The 21,727-nt window shown below is 37.0% G+C and overlaps 1 protein-coding gene across 1 annotated transcript in view; it reads left to right on the plus strand.

Moving 5' to 3' along the window:
- LOC123242130 (von Willebrand factor A domain-containing protein 5A-like) overlaps positions 1 to 16,427 on the plus strand; it is a 31,694-nt gene extending 15,267 nt beyond the window's left edge. The window contains 11 exon segments of the mRNA XM_044669659.1: positions 931 to 942; positions 1,975 to 2,214; positions 2,755 to 2,869; positions 3,526 to 3,690; positions 4,013 to 4,113; positions 4,332 to 4,564; positions 5,175 to 5,315; positions 6,579 to 6,713; positions 14,840 to 14,961; positions 15,309 to 15,435; positions 16,099 to 16,427. Coding sequence (XP_044525594.1) covers positions 931 to 942; positions 1,975 to 2,214; positions 2,755 to 2,869; positions 3,526 to 3,690; positions 4,013 to 4,113; positions 4,332 to 4,564; positions 5,175 to 5,315; positions 6,579 to 6,713; positions 14,840 to 14,961; positions 15,309 to 15,435; positions 16,099 to 16,178 — 1,471 coding nt within the window. The 3' untranslated portion in view covers positions 16,179 to 16,427.
- Positions 16,428 to 21,727: the final 5,300 nt, after the last annotated feature.

Below are 21,727 nucleotides of genomic sequence, written 5' to 3' on the forward strand. Positions count from 1 at the left end.
GGGGGGGTGAAGGGGAAAGTAAGAACATGAATCATGTAACCATGATAACTTTTCTAAAAAATAAAAATTATTTTAAAAAAACATTAAAAAGCCTTTTCTGAATGTATTGATATAATTTATACGATAATATGACTTATTAATTTTGTTCTTGATTTTAATAAATTATGTTGTTAGTTTTCCTTATATTAAACCACTGTTACATTCCTGGTATAAATCCTTTTTGGTCACATAAATCACATTGTGATATTCTATTGTAGCGGCTTACTTGCTAGTATTTTACTTGCCTTCATATTTATTACTGAAATTGGTCTATAATTGTCTTTCAGTGTTTTTGCTCTTCTTGGATTGGATGTTAGCACCTTCTTTGTTTCATAAAATTAATTTGGTAGGACTACTTCTTTATCTATTATTTCAAATAATTTATTTAATATTGGAATTAGTTGATCTTTAAATTTTTAATAGAATTCACTTGTAAATTGACCTACTCCCCATGCTTTTTCTTAGGAAGTTCTTTTCTGGCTTGTTCAATTTCTTTTTCTAAAATAGGTTCTTTTAGATATTCTATTTGGTCCTCTGTTATTCTAGGCAGTTTATATTTTAGTAGATATTCTTCCATTTCACTTACAGTGTTAAATTTGTTGGCATATACTTAGGCAAAATAACTTAATAATTTCTTTGATTTGATCTTCGTTAGTAGAATATTCCCCCTTTTCATATCTAATGCTAATAATTTGGTTTTCTTCACTCTTTTTAATCATATTAGTCAATGGTTTATTTTGTTGATTTCTTTCATAAAAAATATTTCTGCTTTTCTGCATTTAACTATAATGTTTTTATGCCCTAGTCTGTGGTAAATTTTTGTAAAGGTACCATGTAGCTCTGAAAAGAAAGTATAGTCCTTTCTATTCTTGTTTAGTTCTCTTCAGATAGCTATCATATTTAGCTTCCATAAGATTCGCTTTATCTCCTTGATGTTTTTCCTATTATTTTTGGTAATCATTATGTAGTTCTAAGAGGGGAAGGCTAAAGTCTCCCATTGTTATTGTTTTGTTATCTCTTTTGACCTGTAACTCACTGAGCTTTCCCTTTAAAAATTTGGATGTCATAACATTTGGTGCACCTGTGTTCAGTATTGATAATGCTTCATTATCTGGGGAACCTTTTAACCTAATATAGTTTACTGATTAATCTTTTTATTGAATCTATTTTACTTTCTTAGAGATCATGATTGCTAACCCTGCTTTCTTTGTAACAACTGAGGCATTATATATTCTGCTCCAGCCCTTTATTTTTACTCTTTTTTAATAGAGATACACATATGGTAAATATATACATATATATGTGTATATATATACATATTTACATATGTATATATATACACATATAAACCTTACCTTCCATCTTAGATTTGATACTATGTATTGGTTCCAAGGCAGAAGAGTGGTAAGGGCTAGGCAATGGGGGTTAAGTGACTTGCCCAGGGCCACCCAGCTAGGAAGTGTCTGAGGCCATATTTGAACCCAGGACCTTCTGTCTCTAGGCTTTCTTCTCAATTCACTGAGCCACCCAGCTGCTCTCTGGGTGTCTCATTTTTAAATGTATTTCTTATAAACAATATATTGTTAAGTTTGGGGTTTTGATTGATTCAACTATCCAACTTTATGCTTCCATTGCATTCACATTCAAAGTTATTACTAGTTATATATTTCCCTCCTATTTTGCCTCACTATTTGTCTTTCTCTCTCACTCTCCCCTTTGATACTATCCCTCCTCATAAATCCAATTTCTTCTGACCACTTCTTTTCCAGTCCTCACTTGGAATCCTAAGATTCCCTCACTTGACCTCTTTCCTTACTGTCCTAGTTCTAAATCAACCCACCCTTCTAAACACCCAAGAATCAGAGAATCTTAAACTTTAAATTTACCTCAGCAGTCATAATGTGTTGAAATAGTATCTACAACATTGCTAGCAAGTGGCCATGGAGCCTCCCCTTATAGACCCCACAGTACCATGCAATATAATAATGAGGCGACCTCCTTTACAGTGGGAAAGCTGCCATAGACAAGAGAGCCCTAGGTTGAGGGACCTGACGTGACTCTAACAGGATGTGTGGCTTCTTGTCTCCCTCTGCAGCTCTTTGTCTTCACAGATGGAGAAGTTTCTGATACAGGTTTGGTCATTGCTGAAGTGCAGCGCCACAGACACAATCACAGGTATGGTTTTCAGAACTCAGCTTCTGATACTTATTTACTATGTCTCTGGGCCTCAGTTTTTTCATCTGCAAAATGAGAAGTGTGTAATTAAAATCTGCTCCCCAGAACTCCAATTCCCCGCATCCCACATTATGTCCTTACGTTTTGGAAACAAATTTTGTGTGTAACCCCGCCCCTCTCTCTCTCTTCGCAAGAACATAGCTGGGAAAATTCTCTTTACTCAGGTTTTTACTTTTTGTCTTTTATTTCTTTTACTTCAAGTGATTATTAATAAATCTTACAAAATATAATACTTGGAGTTATTGGATATTAATTTTAATCATCAGAAGTTTGGACAAAGTTGTCTCAGAGATCCCTTCCAGCTTTCTATCTGTATTTTTGTGATGATGTTCTGTAGATAGCTTGGTACTTAAATAAGGACTCTGATCCCTAACCAGGCCACATCCCCTAAACCACTTGTATTCTATTTACCCAATGAACCAGGAGGCAGGAAGCTTGCTCTAAAACTTTTTTGACCAGCCTGCTCTGGTCTCTTTATAGGTGTTTCTCTTTTGGAATTGGAGAAGGGGCTTCTACCAGCCTTATTAAAGGCATTGCACGGGCTGCTGGAGGCACTGCAGAATTTATCACTGGCAAGGACAGGATGCAGCCCAAGGTAGCATGGTTCTCTTTTTTTATTGAAAAGCATCTGCTCTAGATTGAGGCAGCATAATAGCTAACTGATCAGGGAGAACTCTTTTTTTTTTTTCTCGTGTCCTCTATTCCAGCATTATTTTGTATTTAGGTGCTATGGAAATGTGCCAGGGTGGGAGAGGTGGGAACTTTCTCTTTCTGGGCCTTGAGATTTTGCAGCTCCAGATCTGAGAGCACTTGAGTCTGATGTCTGTGAAGCAAGGGTGACCTCACTGAGTGCTGAGGTTTTCTGGTCCTGACAGACAGGTACTTAGGGGAAATGAACATGAAGGTATAATGATCAAGTCTAGCCTCAGAGACCAGGACCTTTCCTGGAGGTTCTAGCTCTACAACTTGGACTTAGCTTTATTTTCTAATATAAAAATCCCACTATCCCAATGTTCCTCTTTGTGACAAAAAAAAAAAAGAACAAAACAAAAATCTGGGTGAAAAAAGCTGTGATATAGTCACAAGTTTAGAAGAAGGTTGAAACCTAGTTTGTCACATGACCAAAGAGGAGGAAATAGCTTCTCATTTCCCTTAATTCCCTTTCCTATCAGGTCCTCCCCCTTCCTCTAAAACAATCTTATCTAGAATTGCCTTCTATGTCAAGTTCTGTAGCTTCCACTCTTCCTCTAGGCTCTTCGGTCCTTAAAGCAAGCCTCGCAGCCAGTAGCCCAGGAGGTCTCCTTTACCTGGACTCTGCCACCTGGGCTGGAGACCACCTTGATCTCCCCAGCTCCTGCTATCATCTTCCAGGGTCAGAGGTTAATTGTCTATGCCCAGTTGAAAGGGACCAATGCAGTAAGTCCCCATTCCTACTTTTGTATATAATAGTTGTGGTAGTTAATGTCCAAACACTGTCTTGGTTTTTTCCTTTTCTACCAATGAGTGGACTTGTGGGGTTATCAAGAGAATGGCATGTGTAGAGGAGGAATGAGTACTCTAATTTCCTTTCCCTCCTGGTATTTCTGGACCTTGATAATGTTTTTACCTGAAGAGTATTCCTTCTGATCTAGTATGGTATGTGGGAAAGAGTAGTGGCTTTGGATTGCTTTTGATTTAGGACTTGACCCTTCCCTTAATGGACTGTCTACTTCCTGTCTTCTCTGCTTATCTTGTTTAGTCCAAAGGAGCAGCAGGTGAGGTATGTCTTCAGTACACACTCCGAGGTGATAGCATCAGGAGCACAGTGCCATTCTCCTTGGATCCCAAAGCAGATGACAAGTAAGAATCCTTAGTGCCCCCCCCACCTGCTTTATTCTCCTACCTTGTTTGTTCTCAAGGTTTCTCTTCCTCCCATCTTCAGTAATCTTTCCCTTGCTACATCATTGATCTTTTCCTTTTTTTCCCCACCTGCTTTCCTTGGTTACTGTGAGAACCCCTGAGGAATTAGGGGTTAAGACTGTCTTACTAGATCTTACTAGAAGATTATTTCATCCTAGACTTACCATTCACCGCTTGGCTGCCAAGTCCTTGATCCAGACCCTTGGAGGAAGTTTACAGGATGCTGTAGAAGCGAAGAAAAAAGTGGTGGATATCAGCCTCCAGTCAGGAGTTGTGTCCCCTCACACAGCCTACATTGCAATCAATAAGGAGCTCAATGAGCCCATTCAGGGGCCCCTAACTCGGAGAGATATTCCATTGGCTCATATGTGCCTTACTGGGACAAAGAGAGGTCAGAACTAAGATCCTCATTCCTTTATACCCCTATAGAATGAATAGATAAGCTAGTGGATCTGAGTTCCTTCACATACTCCAGTGATAAAAGGGTCATGATGGTATCATCTGTACTTTAATGTCTAGAATTCCTGTGTGGTGTTTTGATATTTTGATATTGGAGTAGACTTCCTGTTGCAATGGAAGCAAGAGAAAAATATCACTTGGATAGAAGGAAGATAGAAATCTTAGACAAGAAAGAAATAAAGGGGATCAGAAAATATAAAGCAAAAAATCTTATAGATTAAAACAGTCATAATTGATAGAATTGCAGCTATTTTATTCCTGTATTCCACATACTGCAGTTACAGAAATAGATGTCAAATGATTTTTAGGTGGCAGGTAAAAGGGTATTACCTGCCAAGAGGAGCTCAGGAACACATTGAAGAGTTGACATAGGGACCAGTTTGAGAACTGCAGTAACAGAAGCACTTAAGAGAGGATCTTATAATTAGAGAAAGTATGCAAGCACCCATATCCCTAAAAGTGTAGTATCCCTTCCTCTGGAATTCTTGGCTCAGAGCTACTGAGACAATTCTGATCTGAATTCCTGTTCTGCTGGTTTTCAGTTGGTATGGCACAAGTTAATGATTGGCCGATTGGTGATGACGCGCAGATTAGGCGTGCTCTTCTTAGCAACAAAAATTACCGTGTAGCTACTTTTGAGAGTGATGAATGTGATGATGACTCTTTCATACTATCTGCCAATGGTAAGATTCCTTTTTAAAATTTTCTTTTGGTTTATTCTACTGGTAGGATTTTCTCATACTACCTACTCTCTCTTAAAAAAAAATTATGAAGAAGGGTGGATTTTAGAAAGAAAACAATGAGTTCTCAAATGCCCACAGAATATTGAGTTTCAAATGTCCAATAGGAATTTGTTCATATGGATCTATAGTTCTAGAAAAGGGATTAGAGCTAGATACATTGATCTGGTTGCTAGCCACATGAAGATAATTAAATCTAGGGAGTTAGATCACCTACTTAGAGAATAAGATGAAAGCAGAAGGCCTAGGACAGAATCTTTGGATATAACCATACTTAGAGAGGGAGCATGGTATGGATGATGGTATAGGAAGAGAGACTAAAAAGGGTTGACCAGAGAGATAGGAAGAGAACAAAGGGAGAGGGAGCAGTGTCACAAAAATCCTAGAGAAAAGTGAATATTCAGGAAAATAAAAAAGCCTCAACAGTGTTAATTGTTTCTGGCAGATAAAAAAGGATTAGGACTAAGAAAAGTCTATCTGATTTGGAAATCAAAGTCATTAGTAACTTAGTAGAGAAGAGTTTCTGTTTAGTATTAATCTTCAAAGATAAGAGGTTGAAAAGTAGAGAACTGGGAAGTAGTAGTAGAGGCCATAAATAGCCTTTTGTTAATATTTCCCTTCAATTATCTGGAAATCCCATCTGAATCTCAGACTCAATCAGTTGTTCACTTCCCATTTTTCCTCCTACATTCTTCATGTAACATGACTAAACAAACAAAAAAACAAAATGTCCGTGGTCCTCAGTTCTTCAGTTGCTTCTGCAATTCTTTATATTTTCCAAAAATATATTTTGAATCTATTCTGGTAACATCATTTGCCCCAAAAGAATCAACAGGAAAAGATGGTTTTTGGATGAATCTCAGGTTCTACCATCATGTACTTGAATAGAGTTATGTCTCAGACAAAAAAGCTTTCTATTGGCCATGTTTTGTGGACAAATAGTTCTAGAGTACAAACTAGCATCCATAATTAGAAGTTGCAAAGACACAAATAAAAGTTTGTTATAAGAAAAAAACTTTCTTATAAATCTGAATCATCCAAAAGTAGAATGGGCTGCCTTGAGGCATTGAGTATGCCTTTATTGGAGATCTTTAAATAAAGACTAGAGGAATGTTGAAGTGGGGATTCTTATGGGGTTAGATAGAGCTTGTCTAGATGACTACTGAGGTTCCTTAACATTCTGTAATCCTGTGATTCTCTTAAAAGGCTGGATTCGTTCTGGGTTAAGATGGCTGCAGAGTAGATGCAGAACTCTTACTCTCCCCATCATCGACCTCAAAACAACAAACAAACCAAGTTCAGAAGAACAAAGGGACTCTACAATAGGGCACAGTATCGAAGGTACGTGGGATTTGGGCCTTTCCACACTATAAGGGGGTTAATTAGCTCCCACCAAAAGGCGAGCTGTTCAACCCTCCTCCACCCCACCTATGGTGCCAGAGTCATAGCCAGGGTGCCAGAATTAAAGTGATATGGGGCAATCTCTAAGTTCTTGTCAGCTGATTAAGAGCAGCTATACTTGAAAACCCCAGGAGGCTGAAGAGTGTACACCTTGGGCTTGGGGAGTGGTGCTGGGGCATACATAACAGAAACCAAGCAGACTCAAAAAGTAGCCTCAGGCAAAAAACCCGATCAGTAGCTCCATACACAGAGAGCCTGCCCCCTTCACTCAGACTTCTGAGGGAAGCAAAAACCAGCACAGTAATGGCTAGCAATGCTCAAGAAATACCAAGCACCAAAAGGAACAAGAGAAAAGCACTGACTCTGGATAACTTTTACATAGAAAAAATCCAGAGCACAGGGGAGGCAGCAGAGGAAGACAAACAAGTATATACATCCAAACCCTCCCCCAAAAAATGAAAACTGGTCACAAGCTCTTGAAGAGTTCCAATCTGATATCATGAGAAAGGTGAAAGAGATTTGGCAAAAAAAGTGGGAAATAGTTAAAAAAGAAAATTATTGCGATCCAGCCCCCTTTATGGTTTTGGGTCCTGAGTGGCGATGGTGGCATAGGATGGTTAAAGCAGGAGAAAGAAAATGAGAACAACTAGACTAGTGGTTAGCCCATGCTGTTCTAACGCTATGGGATTTGGACTTTATTTTATACTGGTTTCAAACAAAGAACACAAAGAAAGAGTAACAGCTGTGAAGGGGTTACAAATTATACACAATCCATTAAAGTCTAAAAAGTAGAGATATGGGTGCAAGGACAAGGGCCAAATTCCAACCACCAATTAGTAGGGGTTTACTTCTGGGAGCAGAAATAAATTTCATGGAGATGTTTACTAATTGCGTTCTGCCTTGATTTACAGATCTGCACCTGGTCAGATAGCCTGGACTAAATTGTCTGGCTCCAGTCCTTATCTAAATAATATATTTTTTAGGGTTTAGGCTTCTTAATTATCAAGGAGAGAAATTGTCAAGGAGAGAAATTGTTAACTCAGTAGCTTCTGGTCTGGTTATGGACTCAAAGCTTTCCAATAAGTCTATAATGTTTTTCCAATAAGAAAAGGTACGGATCATAAGAGGTGTCAAAAGAGGGGTCTCAGATTTTTATCTATTCTCTTATTGGCTTCCCACAGAAAATAACAGTTTAAAAGGCAGATTCTCACAATTAGAAATTGAGGTTCAGAAATCAAATTAAATGATGAGCAAATTGAAGACCTAAAATGAACAGCTGGAGCTGTGAAAAGCCAGATAGACCAGACCGAAAAGGAAAAACCAAAAGATTATAGCCAAAAGCCAGTCTTTAAAGACTAGAATTGGGCAAGTAGAAGCCAACGATCTCACAAAACAGCAAGAATTAATAAAACAAATGCAAAAGACTGACAAAATAGAAGGAAACATGAAATATCTCACTGACAAGATGACAGACCAAGAAAACAGGTCTTGAAGAGATCAGTTCTGAGAGGGAAGAGCAGCTAGATCCATTGGGGTACCAAATTCTATCTTACCCTACAGGGAAAGTCAGAAAGGAAAAACCAAGGTGGGGAGTGGAGCAAGGAGTACATAAAGGGAGGGGAAAAATAGAGGGGAGGGAATTTAATAGACCCTAAAAATACATATAAATAACAATAAAGGAATAAAAAGGGAGGGGGCAGAAAGGGTAGTAAAAATAAGGTGAGAATTAGGGAGACTGATTAAAAGCAAACCACTGGTTTAAAAGGAAATAGCGAAAGAAAAAAAGGCAGAATTAAGAGAGGATTTCAAAATGCTGGGAAATACACAGATGACAATCATAATTCTGAATGTGAATAAGGTGAACTCATTCATAAAATGGAAGCAAATAGCAGATTGGGTTAGAAACCAAAAGCCCACCTTACACTGTCTACAAGAAACACACATGAGACAGGTAGACACACACAGGATAAAGGTGAAAGACTGAAACAAAATCTATTGGGCTTCAGCTGAGAAAAAGAAGGCAGGAGTTGCAATCATGATATCTGACAAAGTCAAAGTAAAAATAGATCTGATCAAAAGAGATAGGGATAAAAGGCAGTATAGACAATGACAAAATATCAGTGCTTAACATGTATGCACCAAATGGTATACCATCCAGATTTCTAAAGGAGAAACTGGCAGAATTCAAGGAAGAAATAGATAGTAAAACGATCAGATCTAGATAAATCAAACCAAAAAATAAGTAAGAAAGAGGTAAGAGAGGTGAATGAAATACCAGAAAAATTACAGTTAATAGATATGTGGAGAAAAACAAATAGAGACAAAAAGGAATATACCTTCTTTTCAGTAGCACACGGTAAATTCTCAAAGATTGACCACTCAATAGGGCATAAAAACATGGCAAACAAATGCAAAAGAGCAAAAATAATAAATGCAACCTTTTCAGATCACACTGCAATAAAAATAATAATTTGTAAGGGATTATAGATAGAAAAAACAAAAATTAATTGGAAATTAAATAATATGATTCTCCAAAATCAGTTAGTTAAAGAAGAAATCATAGAAACAATTAATAATTTCATTGAAGAGAATGACAATGATGAGACATCCTACCAAAATCAGTGGGACACAGCAAAAGCAGTACTCAGGGAAACTTATATCCTTAAGTGCATATATTAAATTAGGGAGGGCAAAGATCAATGAACTGGGCATGCAAATCAAAAAGCTAGAAAGTGAGAAATTCAAAATCCTCAGATGAAAACTAAATTAGAGATCATAAAAATTAAATGAGAAATTAATAAAATCAAAAGTAAAAGAACTATTGAAAATAAATAAGACTAGAAGCTGGTACTTTGAAAAAACAAAATTGACAAAGTACTGGTCAATCAAATAAAAAAGGAAAGAAGAAAACCAAATTAATACTATCAAAGATGAAAAGGGAGACCTCATCTCTAAGGAAGAGGAAATTAAGGCAATCATTAAAAACTATTTTGCCCAATTATATGGCAATAAATATAGCAATCTAGGTGATATGGATGAATATTTACAAAAATATAAATTGCCTAGATTAACATGAGAAGAACTGGAAAACTTGAATAATCCCATATCAGAAAAAGAAATTGAACAAGCCATCAAAGAACTCCCAAAGAAAAAATCCCCAGGACAAGATGGATTCACAAGTGAATTCTATCAAACCTTCAAAGAACAATTAATCCCAATACTATTCAAATTATTTGATATAATAAGCTAAGAAGAAGTGCTACCAAATTCCTTTTATGACACAAATATGATACTGATCCCAAAGCCAGGTAGATCAAAAACAGAGAAAGAAAACTACAGACCAATCTCCTTAATGAACGTAGATGCAAAAATCTTAAATAGAATACCAGCAAAAAGACTCCAGCAAGTGATCATGAGTATTATTCTTTATGATCAGGTGGGACTTATACCAGGAATGCAAGGTTGGTTCAACATTAGGAAAACCATTCACATAATTGACCATATCAACAAGCAAACTAAGAAAAATCATATAATTATCTCAATAGATTATCTGAAAAAAGCTTTTGACAATACAACACCCATTCCTATTGAAAACACTGGAAAATATAGGAATAGAAAGCCTTTCCTAAAAATAATAATCTACCCAGCTGTGTGACCCTGGGCAAGTCACTTGACCCCCATTGCCTACCCTTACCACTCTTCTACCTATGAGACAATACACCGAAAGTACAAGGGTTTAAAAAAATAATAATAATAATCTAAACCATCAACAAACAATGGGGATGAATTAGAAACATTCCCAATAACATCAACAGTGAAACAAGGATGTCCATTATCACCTCTATTATTTAACATTGTACTAGAAACACTAGCAGTAGCAATTAGAGAAGAAAAGAAATTGAAGGTATTAAAATAGGCAATGAGGAGACCAACCTATTGCTCTTTGCAGATGATATGATGGTCTACTTAAAAAAATCCTAGAGAATCAACTAAAAAACTAGTGGAAATAATCAACAACTTTATTAAAGTTGCAGGATACAAAATAAATGCATATAAATCATAAGCATTTCTATATATTTCCAACACATCACAGCAAGAGTTAGAAAGATGAATTCCATTTAAGATAACCCAAACAATATAAGATACTTAGGAATCTATCTGCCAAGACAAACACAGGAATTACACAAACACAACTACAAAATACTCTACACACAAAGCTAGATCTAAACAATTAGAAAAACATTGATTGCTCATGGGTAGGATGAGCTAACATAATAAAAATGACCATCCTATCCAAATTACTTTACTTGTTTAGTGCCATACCTATCAAACTACCAAAAAACTTTTTCACTGAATTAGAAAAAATTATAACAAAGTTCATTTGGAAGAACAAAAGATCAAGAATATCAAGGGAAATAATGAAAAAAAAAATGTGAGTGAAGGTAGCCTAGCAGTACTAGATCTTAAACTGTACTATAAAGCAGCGGTCATCAAAACAATATGGTACCGGCAAAGAGACAGAAGGGAGGATCAGTGGGATAGACTTGGGGTAAGTGACCTCAGCAAGACAGTCTATGATAAACCCAAAGAGTCCAGCTTTTGGGACAAAAAAAAAAACAAAAAACAAAAAACCACTATTTGACAAAAACTGCTGGGAAAATTGGAAAACATTGTGGGAGAGATTGGATCTAGATCAACATTTCACACCCTATACCAATAGAAATTCAGAATGGGTAAATGTTCTGTATATAAAGAAGGAAACTATAAGTAAATTAGGTGAGCACAGAATAGTATGCTTGTCAGATCTTTGGGAAAGGAAAGATTTTAAAACCAAGCAAGAGTTAGAAAAAATTACAAAATGTAAAATAAATAATTTCAATTACATTAAATTAAAAAGGTTTTGTACAAACAAAACCAATGCAACCAAAATTAGAAGGGAAGCAACAAATTGAGAAAAAATCTTTATAACAAAAAACTCAGACAAAGGTCTAATTACTCAAATATATTTGGAGCTAAATAAATTATATAAAAAATCAAGCCATTCCCAAATTGATAAATAGGCAAGGGAGATGAATAGGTAATTTTCAGATAAAGAAATCAAAACTATCAACAAACACATGAAAAAGTGTTCTAAATATCTTATTAGAGAAATGCAAATCAAAACAACTCTGAGATACCACCTCACACATAGCAGATTAGCTAACATGACCACAAAGGAAAGTGATGAATGGTGGAGGGGATGTGGCATGCATTGCTGGTAGAGTTGTGAATTTATCCAACCATTCTGGATGGCAATTTGGAACTATGCTCAAAGGGCTATAAAAGACAGTCTGCCCTTTGATCCAGCCATACCACTATTGGGTTTATACTCCAAAGAGATCATAGGGAAAAAGACTTCCAGAAAAATATTTATAGCCACGCACTTTGTGGTGGCAAAAAATTGGAAAATGAGGAAATATCCTTCAATTGGGGAATGGCTGAACAAATTGTTGTGTCTGTTGGTGATGGAATACTATTGTGCTCAAAGGAATAATGAATTGGAGGAATTCTATGTGAACTGGAATGACCTCCAGGAGCAGAACCAGGAAAACAATGTATACAGAGACTGATACACTGGTACAATCAAAATAACAGACTTCTCTACTAGCAGCAATGCAAGGATCTAGAGCAAGGCTGAGGGACTTATGAGAAAGAAAACTAGCCATATTCAGAGGAAGAACTGTGGGAGGAGAAACACAGAAGAAAAACAACTGCTTGAACACATGAGTTGATGGGGATATTGGAGATATAGACACTAAACGATCACCCTAGTGCAACTATAGATAATATGGAAATAGGTCTTGATCAATGATACATGTAAAACCCAGTGGAATTGCGTGTCAGCTATGGGGAGTAGAGGGGTGTGGGGGAGAGGGAAAGAACATGAATCATGTAACCATGGGAAAATATTCTAAATAAAAAAATTAAAAATGAATAAAAAGAAAAAAGAAAAGAATAAGGTGAGTTGGATGTCACCAAGGAAACATCACTGGACATCTGAAATGAGCTTCAGAGCTATAAAATATAATAAAATGTATCCAACAGGGAGGGGGAAAAGGCTGCATTAGTCAGGAAAGTTTCAAGCATTAATTTTTGTCTCATTTTTCCCTATTAGCAAATGATCTCCTTGGTGGTGTAAGAGTTAAAAATTAAGTTGAACTAAATGTATAAAAATGTAGTTGCTGAAAATATATTACTCAAATCAGTATGACACTTTATGGTAGTTTATTTACAAAAGGAGAAAGAATGAAAGTAAGAAAATGAGAGAGTAAATAATTACCTTGGTCCCAATAAAGCAGAGCTTCAGAGGCCCCAGTAAAGAGGGGCCCAGAGGTAAATTAAATAAGGGTTCTAGCTACGAGGCCTCCTCCAAGAAGAGGGGGCCTTTCCGAAGGCTAGTACCTCCAGAAAAGCAATGAAAAGAAGCCAGTCTTTTCACTTGCTCTTGTGGCAGTCCTAAGGGAAGATCCAAGAGCAGTCTTACCAGAAGCAGTCCGAGTTCCCAAGCCAGAGCTCCTCCAAGGCCAAGTTGGAAGGAGCAAAAGCCCATCACGGGAAGTTACCACCATTTTTAAAGCAGTCCTTTCTGTTACTTCCTGTGCCTTCCTTCCACTTTACATGGACCAATTGCAGTTTTAGCTTTGCTTTGGACTGCCCAGGGGGCAGTCAGTTGTTTTTGATTTGTCACCCACTATAGCACTTTCCACTTAAGGCTTAAGTGGGGTATATACATTCCTGGTGACTAAAATCTAAAAAAGCTAGGGGAAAGTTAATCTCATCTTCACAGTGAGTATATTTCATTGTTCTTTTGAAAGCCAAAAATATATTTTACTCAAAGGTCCCCCACTACCTCCATGGAAGGCTTAATTTTATAGTTCCAGATTGTCCCTTAACTTCCTTCTCTACATTGAACTTTCCCATTTTTTTCATATATGTGATGATTCATCTGGTCTTCTTTAGATACTACCAACTCCCTGAAACATCAACCTCTACATCCCTTTTAAAATGTCATCATTTAGGGAGATCCTAGATTCAAATATGACTTCAGACACTTTCTAGCTATGTGATCATGGGCTAGTTACTTAACCCCTGTTGCCTTATTACCATAGTCCTCATTGTTTTTCTGCCTTAGAACTAATACATAATGTTGATTCTAAGACAGAAGGTCAGGGTTTAAAAAAATTACTGGTATCACATGTTTTTAGGTCACTTTCTTTATATCTTTATCTCCTCTTTGCTCTTCTCTTTCTGTTGTTTATATTGTAACAAAAGATAATTAATCAATACATTAACTGTGCCTAGAAATATGTGTAATATTCCACTCCCAAGAAAGGAGCCTCCATCTTTTCTGAGAATATTTCATTCTCTGTGATAAGCTGGAGAGTCAAAAGGCATTCTGCCAGAATTTTCACCTTCTCTTTTAGTAGGCAAATCATTTCTCATTTCATGAATGGATATCTATTGGCATTGAGAGAAAGGCAGAAAGATGGTATATTCTCACAGGTGACTGAAAAATTCATCTTACCTCCATATGTGCTCTTTTACCATTCCTGTTAGTTCTCATGATCAAGACTATTCATTGTGCTTTGAATTGTTTTCTTCTAATTTCTTTTAAGAGCTCAGTTTCAAATTCAAACTATACCAAAACTTTTTAAAAGAACATAAAATCTTTTTAAATGTCTACATAAAGTATTTTTTCCATTAACTTCTTGCAAGATTTCCTTTTCTGGTAGTGAGATCCTTTGATCTGGCTCCCTTGGAATTCATGAGTGCCAGGGCCCTTCTGGGACCAGCAAACTTTGAGGTTTGGTGGGGGGTCGGGGCTGACTTAGGCCCCTTGGACATGAAACTTGAGGACTCTCAAACAAGAAATAGTACATGGGTCCCCACTATTTCCCCCTCCTAATGTAGCCTGCTTTGTGTCTACCAGGGTTTTTTACAGAATGACATTTCCCCTCAGTTGCCATGAGGTTATAAGTGATAGTATAATTTGATTTTGTTTTCCCCCTCGGCTTCATCCCCTCCAGAGTCTCCTCTTCTACAGCTGATTTCCCTCCAGAAGGCAGATGGTTCCTGGGAACTGGATGAAGCTCTGGCCTCAGTCCTGGGTGTGAGTGTTGAGGCTGCACTGGCTGCATTGCCTGACCAGGTGAGAGTCCAGAGAGGGGAGGACACAGGGTGGAGGTGTGAGGAGGGAAATAGAAGAGAAAGGGAGCAAGGAGAGCAATCCCCCTCTGGGAAGAATGATGGAAGTCGGTACCTACAGATGTGTGGCCCAGGAGTGAGAGGGGGTGATGGAAATACTTTCTGGGACTTACAGCTTAGTGTAGTTTCTTCTGTCTACGTGCTCAGGAAGGGACCTGGAAGGAGAAATAGATATTCTCTCTGGGATCAGTTATTTCTTTAGTTGTGGGTGGAACAGGAACCCTGCAAAGGATTGTCTGATCCTTTCTGGGGTACCCTGACACTAGGGCTTGGGTTCTGTATATCCTGCAGAGTAAAGATGTCCCCAGCTGGGCCACTCTCTTGGCTGTGCTGTGGCTGCACAGCAGCTTTTGGGACCAGAGAGAAGAATGGGAACTTCTGGAAAGGAAGGCTGTGGCATGGATCCAGGCACATTCTGGTAAGCATTCAGCCTTGAGAACCTTTTCTTAATGAATCAGGAGATTTACTATTCCCTCAGAATACTCTTTCATTCAATTAATCTGTGTAGGGGGAGAGATGGAGGATTGATCCCGATTCTCTTCTGCTCCCCCTTTTTGTTCTCTTGACCAGAAGAATGACTCACAGATCAGGAGGAACTTGGAGGGGAGAGGAGAAGCCAGTTGTAAATACCTGTGGGAAATGGCAGTGGGATATTCAGAGTTTAGACAGTGTCCCTGCCTGTCTTCACATTTCTTCTGTCAGGCTGGCTGCTTGCATCCTTCCTACTTTAGCCCCATAGATGAGCCTGAGACTGATCTTGGTTCTATTTGCTCCTCTGACTTCAAGAATATTTACCTCAGAAGGGACCCAGGAAGGAGAGAGGAGAATTGAGGAGATGCAAAGAGAGGAAAAGAGCATGACTTGGGGTAGACAGGCTGCCTGATACAGCACCTTCTGTTAATCATAGTGAATGCTGAATGGATGTTTGCTGGAGTTAGAAATGGTTGGAGGACAGAAGGGGAGAGAAAGAATGACTAAAGGAAGGAGGGATGAAAGAGAATATGCTACAGGCTGGGGAAGAGAACCCACTTCCCTGCTTTTCCTACAGTTAGTCTTCTTGTCCATTTTCTTGTGTTTACAGATTCCTCCTTGAGTGAATGTATTGCAGCTGCGAATGCTCTTCTGAAATCATCTGTGGATCCTGCTGTCTTTGGCCTGTGACAGTAGAGATGGAAGATGATAAGAGTTTATCTCTGGCTGCTACTTCTTAGCCTCTCTGCTGCTTAGAGCTCTTGGTGTGCCTCTCTTGCTGGTTATGGCTCATTCCCCACAGGAAATGGTCAATCAGATTCAGTTTGTTTTAATTCAAGTATTTCTTTAGTGCCCTGCTCTGGGCTGGGCACTGTGCTAGGAGCTAGCATTACAAAGGCAAAAATGATAGTCCCCCCTCACAAGAAGCTTACATTCACCTGGGGAAAGGAAGAAGTTTACAGATAAGCAAATTCCAAAATATGTACAAATAAACAAAAATAATTTGGGGAGATGGGAGGATGAAATAATAACTGGGACAATTGTGAAAGGCTTCTTTCAATTCCACAAATGTTTTCTAAGCCCATGTATATACTAGGTCAGTGATGGGCAAACTACAGCCTGTGGCCAGGGGCCAGATGCAGCCCCCTGAAATGTTCTCTCCAGCAGTGTGATATTATTCCTAATCTGACGAATACAATGAGTAGGATACAATACAATGAAACTTCGAGTTGCCTTAGAAACAGACTGACTGACAAGCATTTCCTTTCCTTTGGCCCCCGCTTTAAAAAGTTTGCCCATCAGTGTAGTAGATCATTCTTCATGGTTATCAGAGTCTCTGACACTGCATAACCCAGGAAGTTCCAGTTTTGGGGAAGGCAATTATTAGTATACCTTTTTTCCTTGCCCCCTTTAGAATATTTCAAAGCTTATTAAAAACAGAATAATTCCTCCATCCATTTAAAATGAGAAATGAAGGGCTGGAGGAGGTATTTTGAAGTGCCTTTAACCTATGTGCAGATAGGTATTTGACTTTTGAGGAGAGAATGTAAAAAATGGAAGTAGGACATGCGTCTAACATGACATGTTATTGTATAACAGAATCAAAACTGTTGGTATTAAATGGCTTTTAAAAAATTCTTCTAAAACTTTATTTGCATACTACCTGAACAAAGCTAGTGAATAAAGACTCCAGATAAAGGAAGTTAACTCTGTGCCTGGGGACAGAAGTTGGGAAGAGATACTTAAACCCTCCCACCCACAGGTTCAACTCTGCACTGGACCATTCTGATTCTATGTGAAGCCTTTACATCCCCTGATGTGCTCACGTTTTAATCTGTGGGAGACAGCAATTTCTCTGTGGTCATGGAATCTGGGCTGAAGGCCTTTTGCTTTCATTCCCTATTCTCTGCTGAGTAGTGGTAGAAATAGTAGTAGTAGAAGATCAACATCTACTTTTCTCTGAAATGAAGGAAAAGGCCTCTTTGCATGTTATGATCTGGCCCTGATATCCTCACCTGTTTTGTCATGGACACTTAAGCTTTTCAAAAACATGTTATTTACTGTATTCTAGTAACAAGAATAAAAAGACTTGCCTATTAATAATTTGTTTTATCTGTCATTTTCTTCCAACTAATTAAAGTGCCTTTCTTGATCCTTACACCCCTAATCTACTGTCCTGATTGCTGGTTTTTCCCAGTGGGTAAACTCCAACATTTTCCTCCTTTTCTCCTTCTGTGCCTAGATATTCAATCTACCATAAGTAGCACCCCCTGATCTAGTCACTCATTCCAATTTCCTTGAGTTGGGCATTCATTCAGCAGTATTTTCCTAGGAATATCACAATTCAAGAGATTGCTGGAGGAGAAAAAGTGATGGGAATGACTTACAGTACTTAAAAGTCTCCCTAGTTATTTTTGGGATTGGGAGAATATTCTCACAGTTTAATGGTGGTTACACAGCCCTGACTCCAGCTATTCTCACCTACTTCATTTATTATTTACTTAGAACTTTCCTAAGGCTAAGTAATATTGAGCCGTCTTTTAAAATCTTTACTAAAGCACTTTAAGTTTTCCACAACAATCTTAGGAGTTGGGGAGCAGTTAACTATCATCATATTAATTTAGGAGCTACATGAAAGTTACAATATTAAAGACAGGCAATGAGCAAGTATTTTCTAATTTAAAAAAAAAACTTGGAAGGTTTATTTGTGCAAAGTTTTCTGAAAGTTTGGCTCATTTTAAGAAGTTAACTTTTAGTTCACTTTGTGTATATCTTCCTTTTACATTTAAAAGGCAAAAATCATCTTGTTTGCTTTTTTTTTTTTTTTGAGAAAGTCTAGATGCTTCTGTCTATAATTCCTGGGGCTTGCATTTTAGATACATTTGTTTAATTATTATGAGGTTTTTCTTCTAAGTCAAACCTGAACTTTACCAACAGTTCCAAATTTAATTCAAACATTTTTAGGATAGTCTTATACTAGGAGGTTTAATATATGACGGAAACTCAAAGAAAAACTTAGCAGAAAAAAAATATTTTAGGAATTAACCATCTTTCATAACTCTTCAACTGCTTTCCTCACTTCTGAGTGGTGGGAGAGGGGTGAGGGGAGAGGAGTGTTCTTTGAACATATTTGGCCATAGGGATATTTTAGTGTAAGAGCTGGGGGATGGGAGGGGGGGAATCTTTAAGTCTGTGACTGGAATTACTAAAAACCTGTCAATCAATGATCAGAAGGATTTCTGGTAGTCTTAAGAATGAACTTGAAGTGTAAACTGATAAAGTTTATATTATTCAGATGTGATATAACATGTTAACATAATATTAGGCTACATTAAAAGAGATAATGTCTTTTAAAAAAACAAGCTTTAACACTCCCATCACACCTTGCCTTTTTCAGACTACATTTAATGTTTTGTTCAGTTCTGGGTGCCATGTTCTAGAAAGGACATTGCCAGGCTAGAGATCGTCTGGGGAAGGACAATCAGGAACAGTAAAGGGCCTTGAGAATGCCATATTGTGATCATTTGGAGAAACTAAGAAAGTTTAACCTGGAGAAGATTCAATATTGTTAATATAGTATATAATGTTCTCTTGATTCTGCTTATTTCACTTTGTATCAGTTCTTATAAGTTTTCCCTGATTTTTTTTATAGCATCCTGCTTTTCATTTCTTCTACTAAAATAGTAATCCATCTTAATCTTATACCACAATTTGCTCAACCCACTGTTCAATTGAGGGTTATCCTCTCAGTTTTCAATTCTTTGTCACCAAAAAAGTTGCTACTATAAATAATTTTGTACATATAGATCCTTTTATCTTTTTCTTTGATCTCTGGGGGACACAGGCCTATTAGTAATATTTCTAAGTCAAAATGTATGAACAATTTTAAAGCCTTTTGATTTCTAATTGCTCTCCAGAATGGTTAGGTCAGTTCACAACTCTACTCTGATTTTCCTATATTTTCTCTAGCATTTGTTATTTTTCCCTTTTTTGTCATTAGTCTGATAGGTATGAGGTTATATCTCAGAGAATTCCCATTTCTATAATCAAAAGTGATTTAGCACATTTTTTTCACTTGACCATAGATAGCTTTGATTTCTTATAAAAACTTCTTGTTCATACCTGTGTATAGGGAATTTCATCCCATCCCCCTCCTTCATTGCCTACCCAGTTTGTCCCATTTTTTACATGCCAGTGCTGCATCCATGAATGTAGATAAAAAGGGTGTGGGTGGAGCCCACTGGGGTCTTTTGGCTCACTCCTTCCTGGAGCAGACAGAAGATCCTGCAGGATGAGCTACACATGGTCATAATTAGAGTAAGAAAAGGACTTTAAATCTATGCTTTTCTATCCTTTCTTTTTCAAGTGATTATTAATAAACTTTATAGAAAATAAGAACTTGGAAGATATTAATTTTATATCTAACATACCCTTTTGACAATTTATCAATTGAGGAATGACTCATTCTTGTGAATTTAACACAGTCCTCTATCTATTTGAGAAATGAGGTCTGATTTTTTTTTTTAAACCCTTACCTTCTGTCTTGGAGTCAATACTGTGTATTGGCTCCAAGGCAGAACAGTGGTAAGGGTAGACAATGGGGGTTAAGTGACTTGCCCAGAATCACACAGGTAGGAAGTGTCTGTGGTCACATTTGAACCTAGGACCTCCTGTCTCTAGGCTTGGCTCTCAAACCACTGAGCTACTCAGCTGCCCCCTGAGGTCTGATTTTATCAGAGAAACTTATTATAAAATTTCTTCCCAGTTTCTTGCTTCCCTTTTAATCTTTGCTACATTATATTTATTTGCATAAACCCTTTTTAATTTGATGTAATCAAAATTATTTATTTTATATTCTGTAATACTACCCCTTGTTTAGCCAGAAATTCTTCCTTTATCCATAAATCTGACAGGGAAGATATTCCATGGTCCCCAATTTGCTTATGAGATCATCCTTTATGTCTAAATCATGTATGTATTTTAACCTTCTCTTGGTTTTCTGTGTGAGATGTTGGTCCATACTTACTTTCTGCCAAACTGCTTTCCAATTTGCATAGCAATTATTATTAAACAGTGAGTTCTTGTCCTGAATGCTTGGATTTGGGGGTTCCTTAAACCCCAAGTTATTATGACCATTTATTACTATGTATTATGTACCTAATCCACCACTCTGTTTCTTATCCAATACCAAATTTTTTTTAGCACAATTTTATAATATTTGAAATCTGGTACTACTAAGCCACCTTCCTTCACATTTTTTCATTAATTTGATTGACTTTCTTGGCCTTTTTTTCTTCCAGATGAATTTTGTTATTACTTTTTCTAGCTCTATAAAATAATTTTTTGACTATTTGGCATGACTCTGAATAAGTAAATTAATTTAGATAGACTTGTCATTTTTTTATATTGCCTTGGCCTGCTAGTGAATGATTTCTATTTCTCCAGTTGCTTATATCTGGCTTTATAATTATGTTCATATAGTTCCTGTGTTTATTTTGGCAAATAGACTCCTAAGTATTTTATATTATCTACAGTTATTTTGAATGGAGTTTCTCTTTTTTTATCTCTTTCTTCTGGAATTTGTTGATGGTGTAAAATAATGATATTTATATAGATTTGTTATTATCATTTTATTTATTATTATCTTGCAACTTTGCTGAAGTTTTTAATTATTACTAGTTTTTTAGCTAATTCTCTAGCATTCTCTAAGTATAACATCATATCTCCTGTAAAGAAAGATACTTTTTTCCCCTCATTGTCTCTTCTAATTCCTTTAGTTAATGATCATGTCTTAATGTTATTATACAGAAGATTTCTGTACTAGTACTAGTATATATTAGTATACTATTCAGAGAACAATTGAATGTCAGAGGGGGAGTCTTGAGGTTAGACAGCAAGACTCTCCCTCTGACATTCAATTGTTCTCTGAATACTCTTGTTTCCAAGTAAATATCCAATGAAATGAATCTCAGGAAGATTAGGTTCTTATATAAGACATAGTCTTAGGGGGCAGCTGAGTGGCTCATTGGATAAAAGGCCAGGCCTAGAGCCAAGAGGTTCAAATCTGGCCTCAAACACTTCTTAGCTCTGTGATCATGTAGAAACCATTTGCCTAATCTTTGCCCTTCTGTCTTAAAGCTGTTACTAGTACAGAAAGAAACAATTAAAATGTGTATATATATATACATTTTAATTGTAATTAATTTAATATATATATATATATATATATATATATATAT

Source organism: Gracilinanus agilis, chromosome 3 (genome assembly GCF_016433145.1).
Source record: "Gracilinanus agilis isolate LMUSP501 chromosome 3, AgileGrace, whole genome shotgun sequence".
In the NCBI taxonomy this organism is placed as follows: Eukaryota; Metazoa; Chordata; class Mammalia; order Didelphimorphia; family Didelphidae; genus Gracilinanus; species Gracilinanus agilis.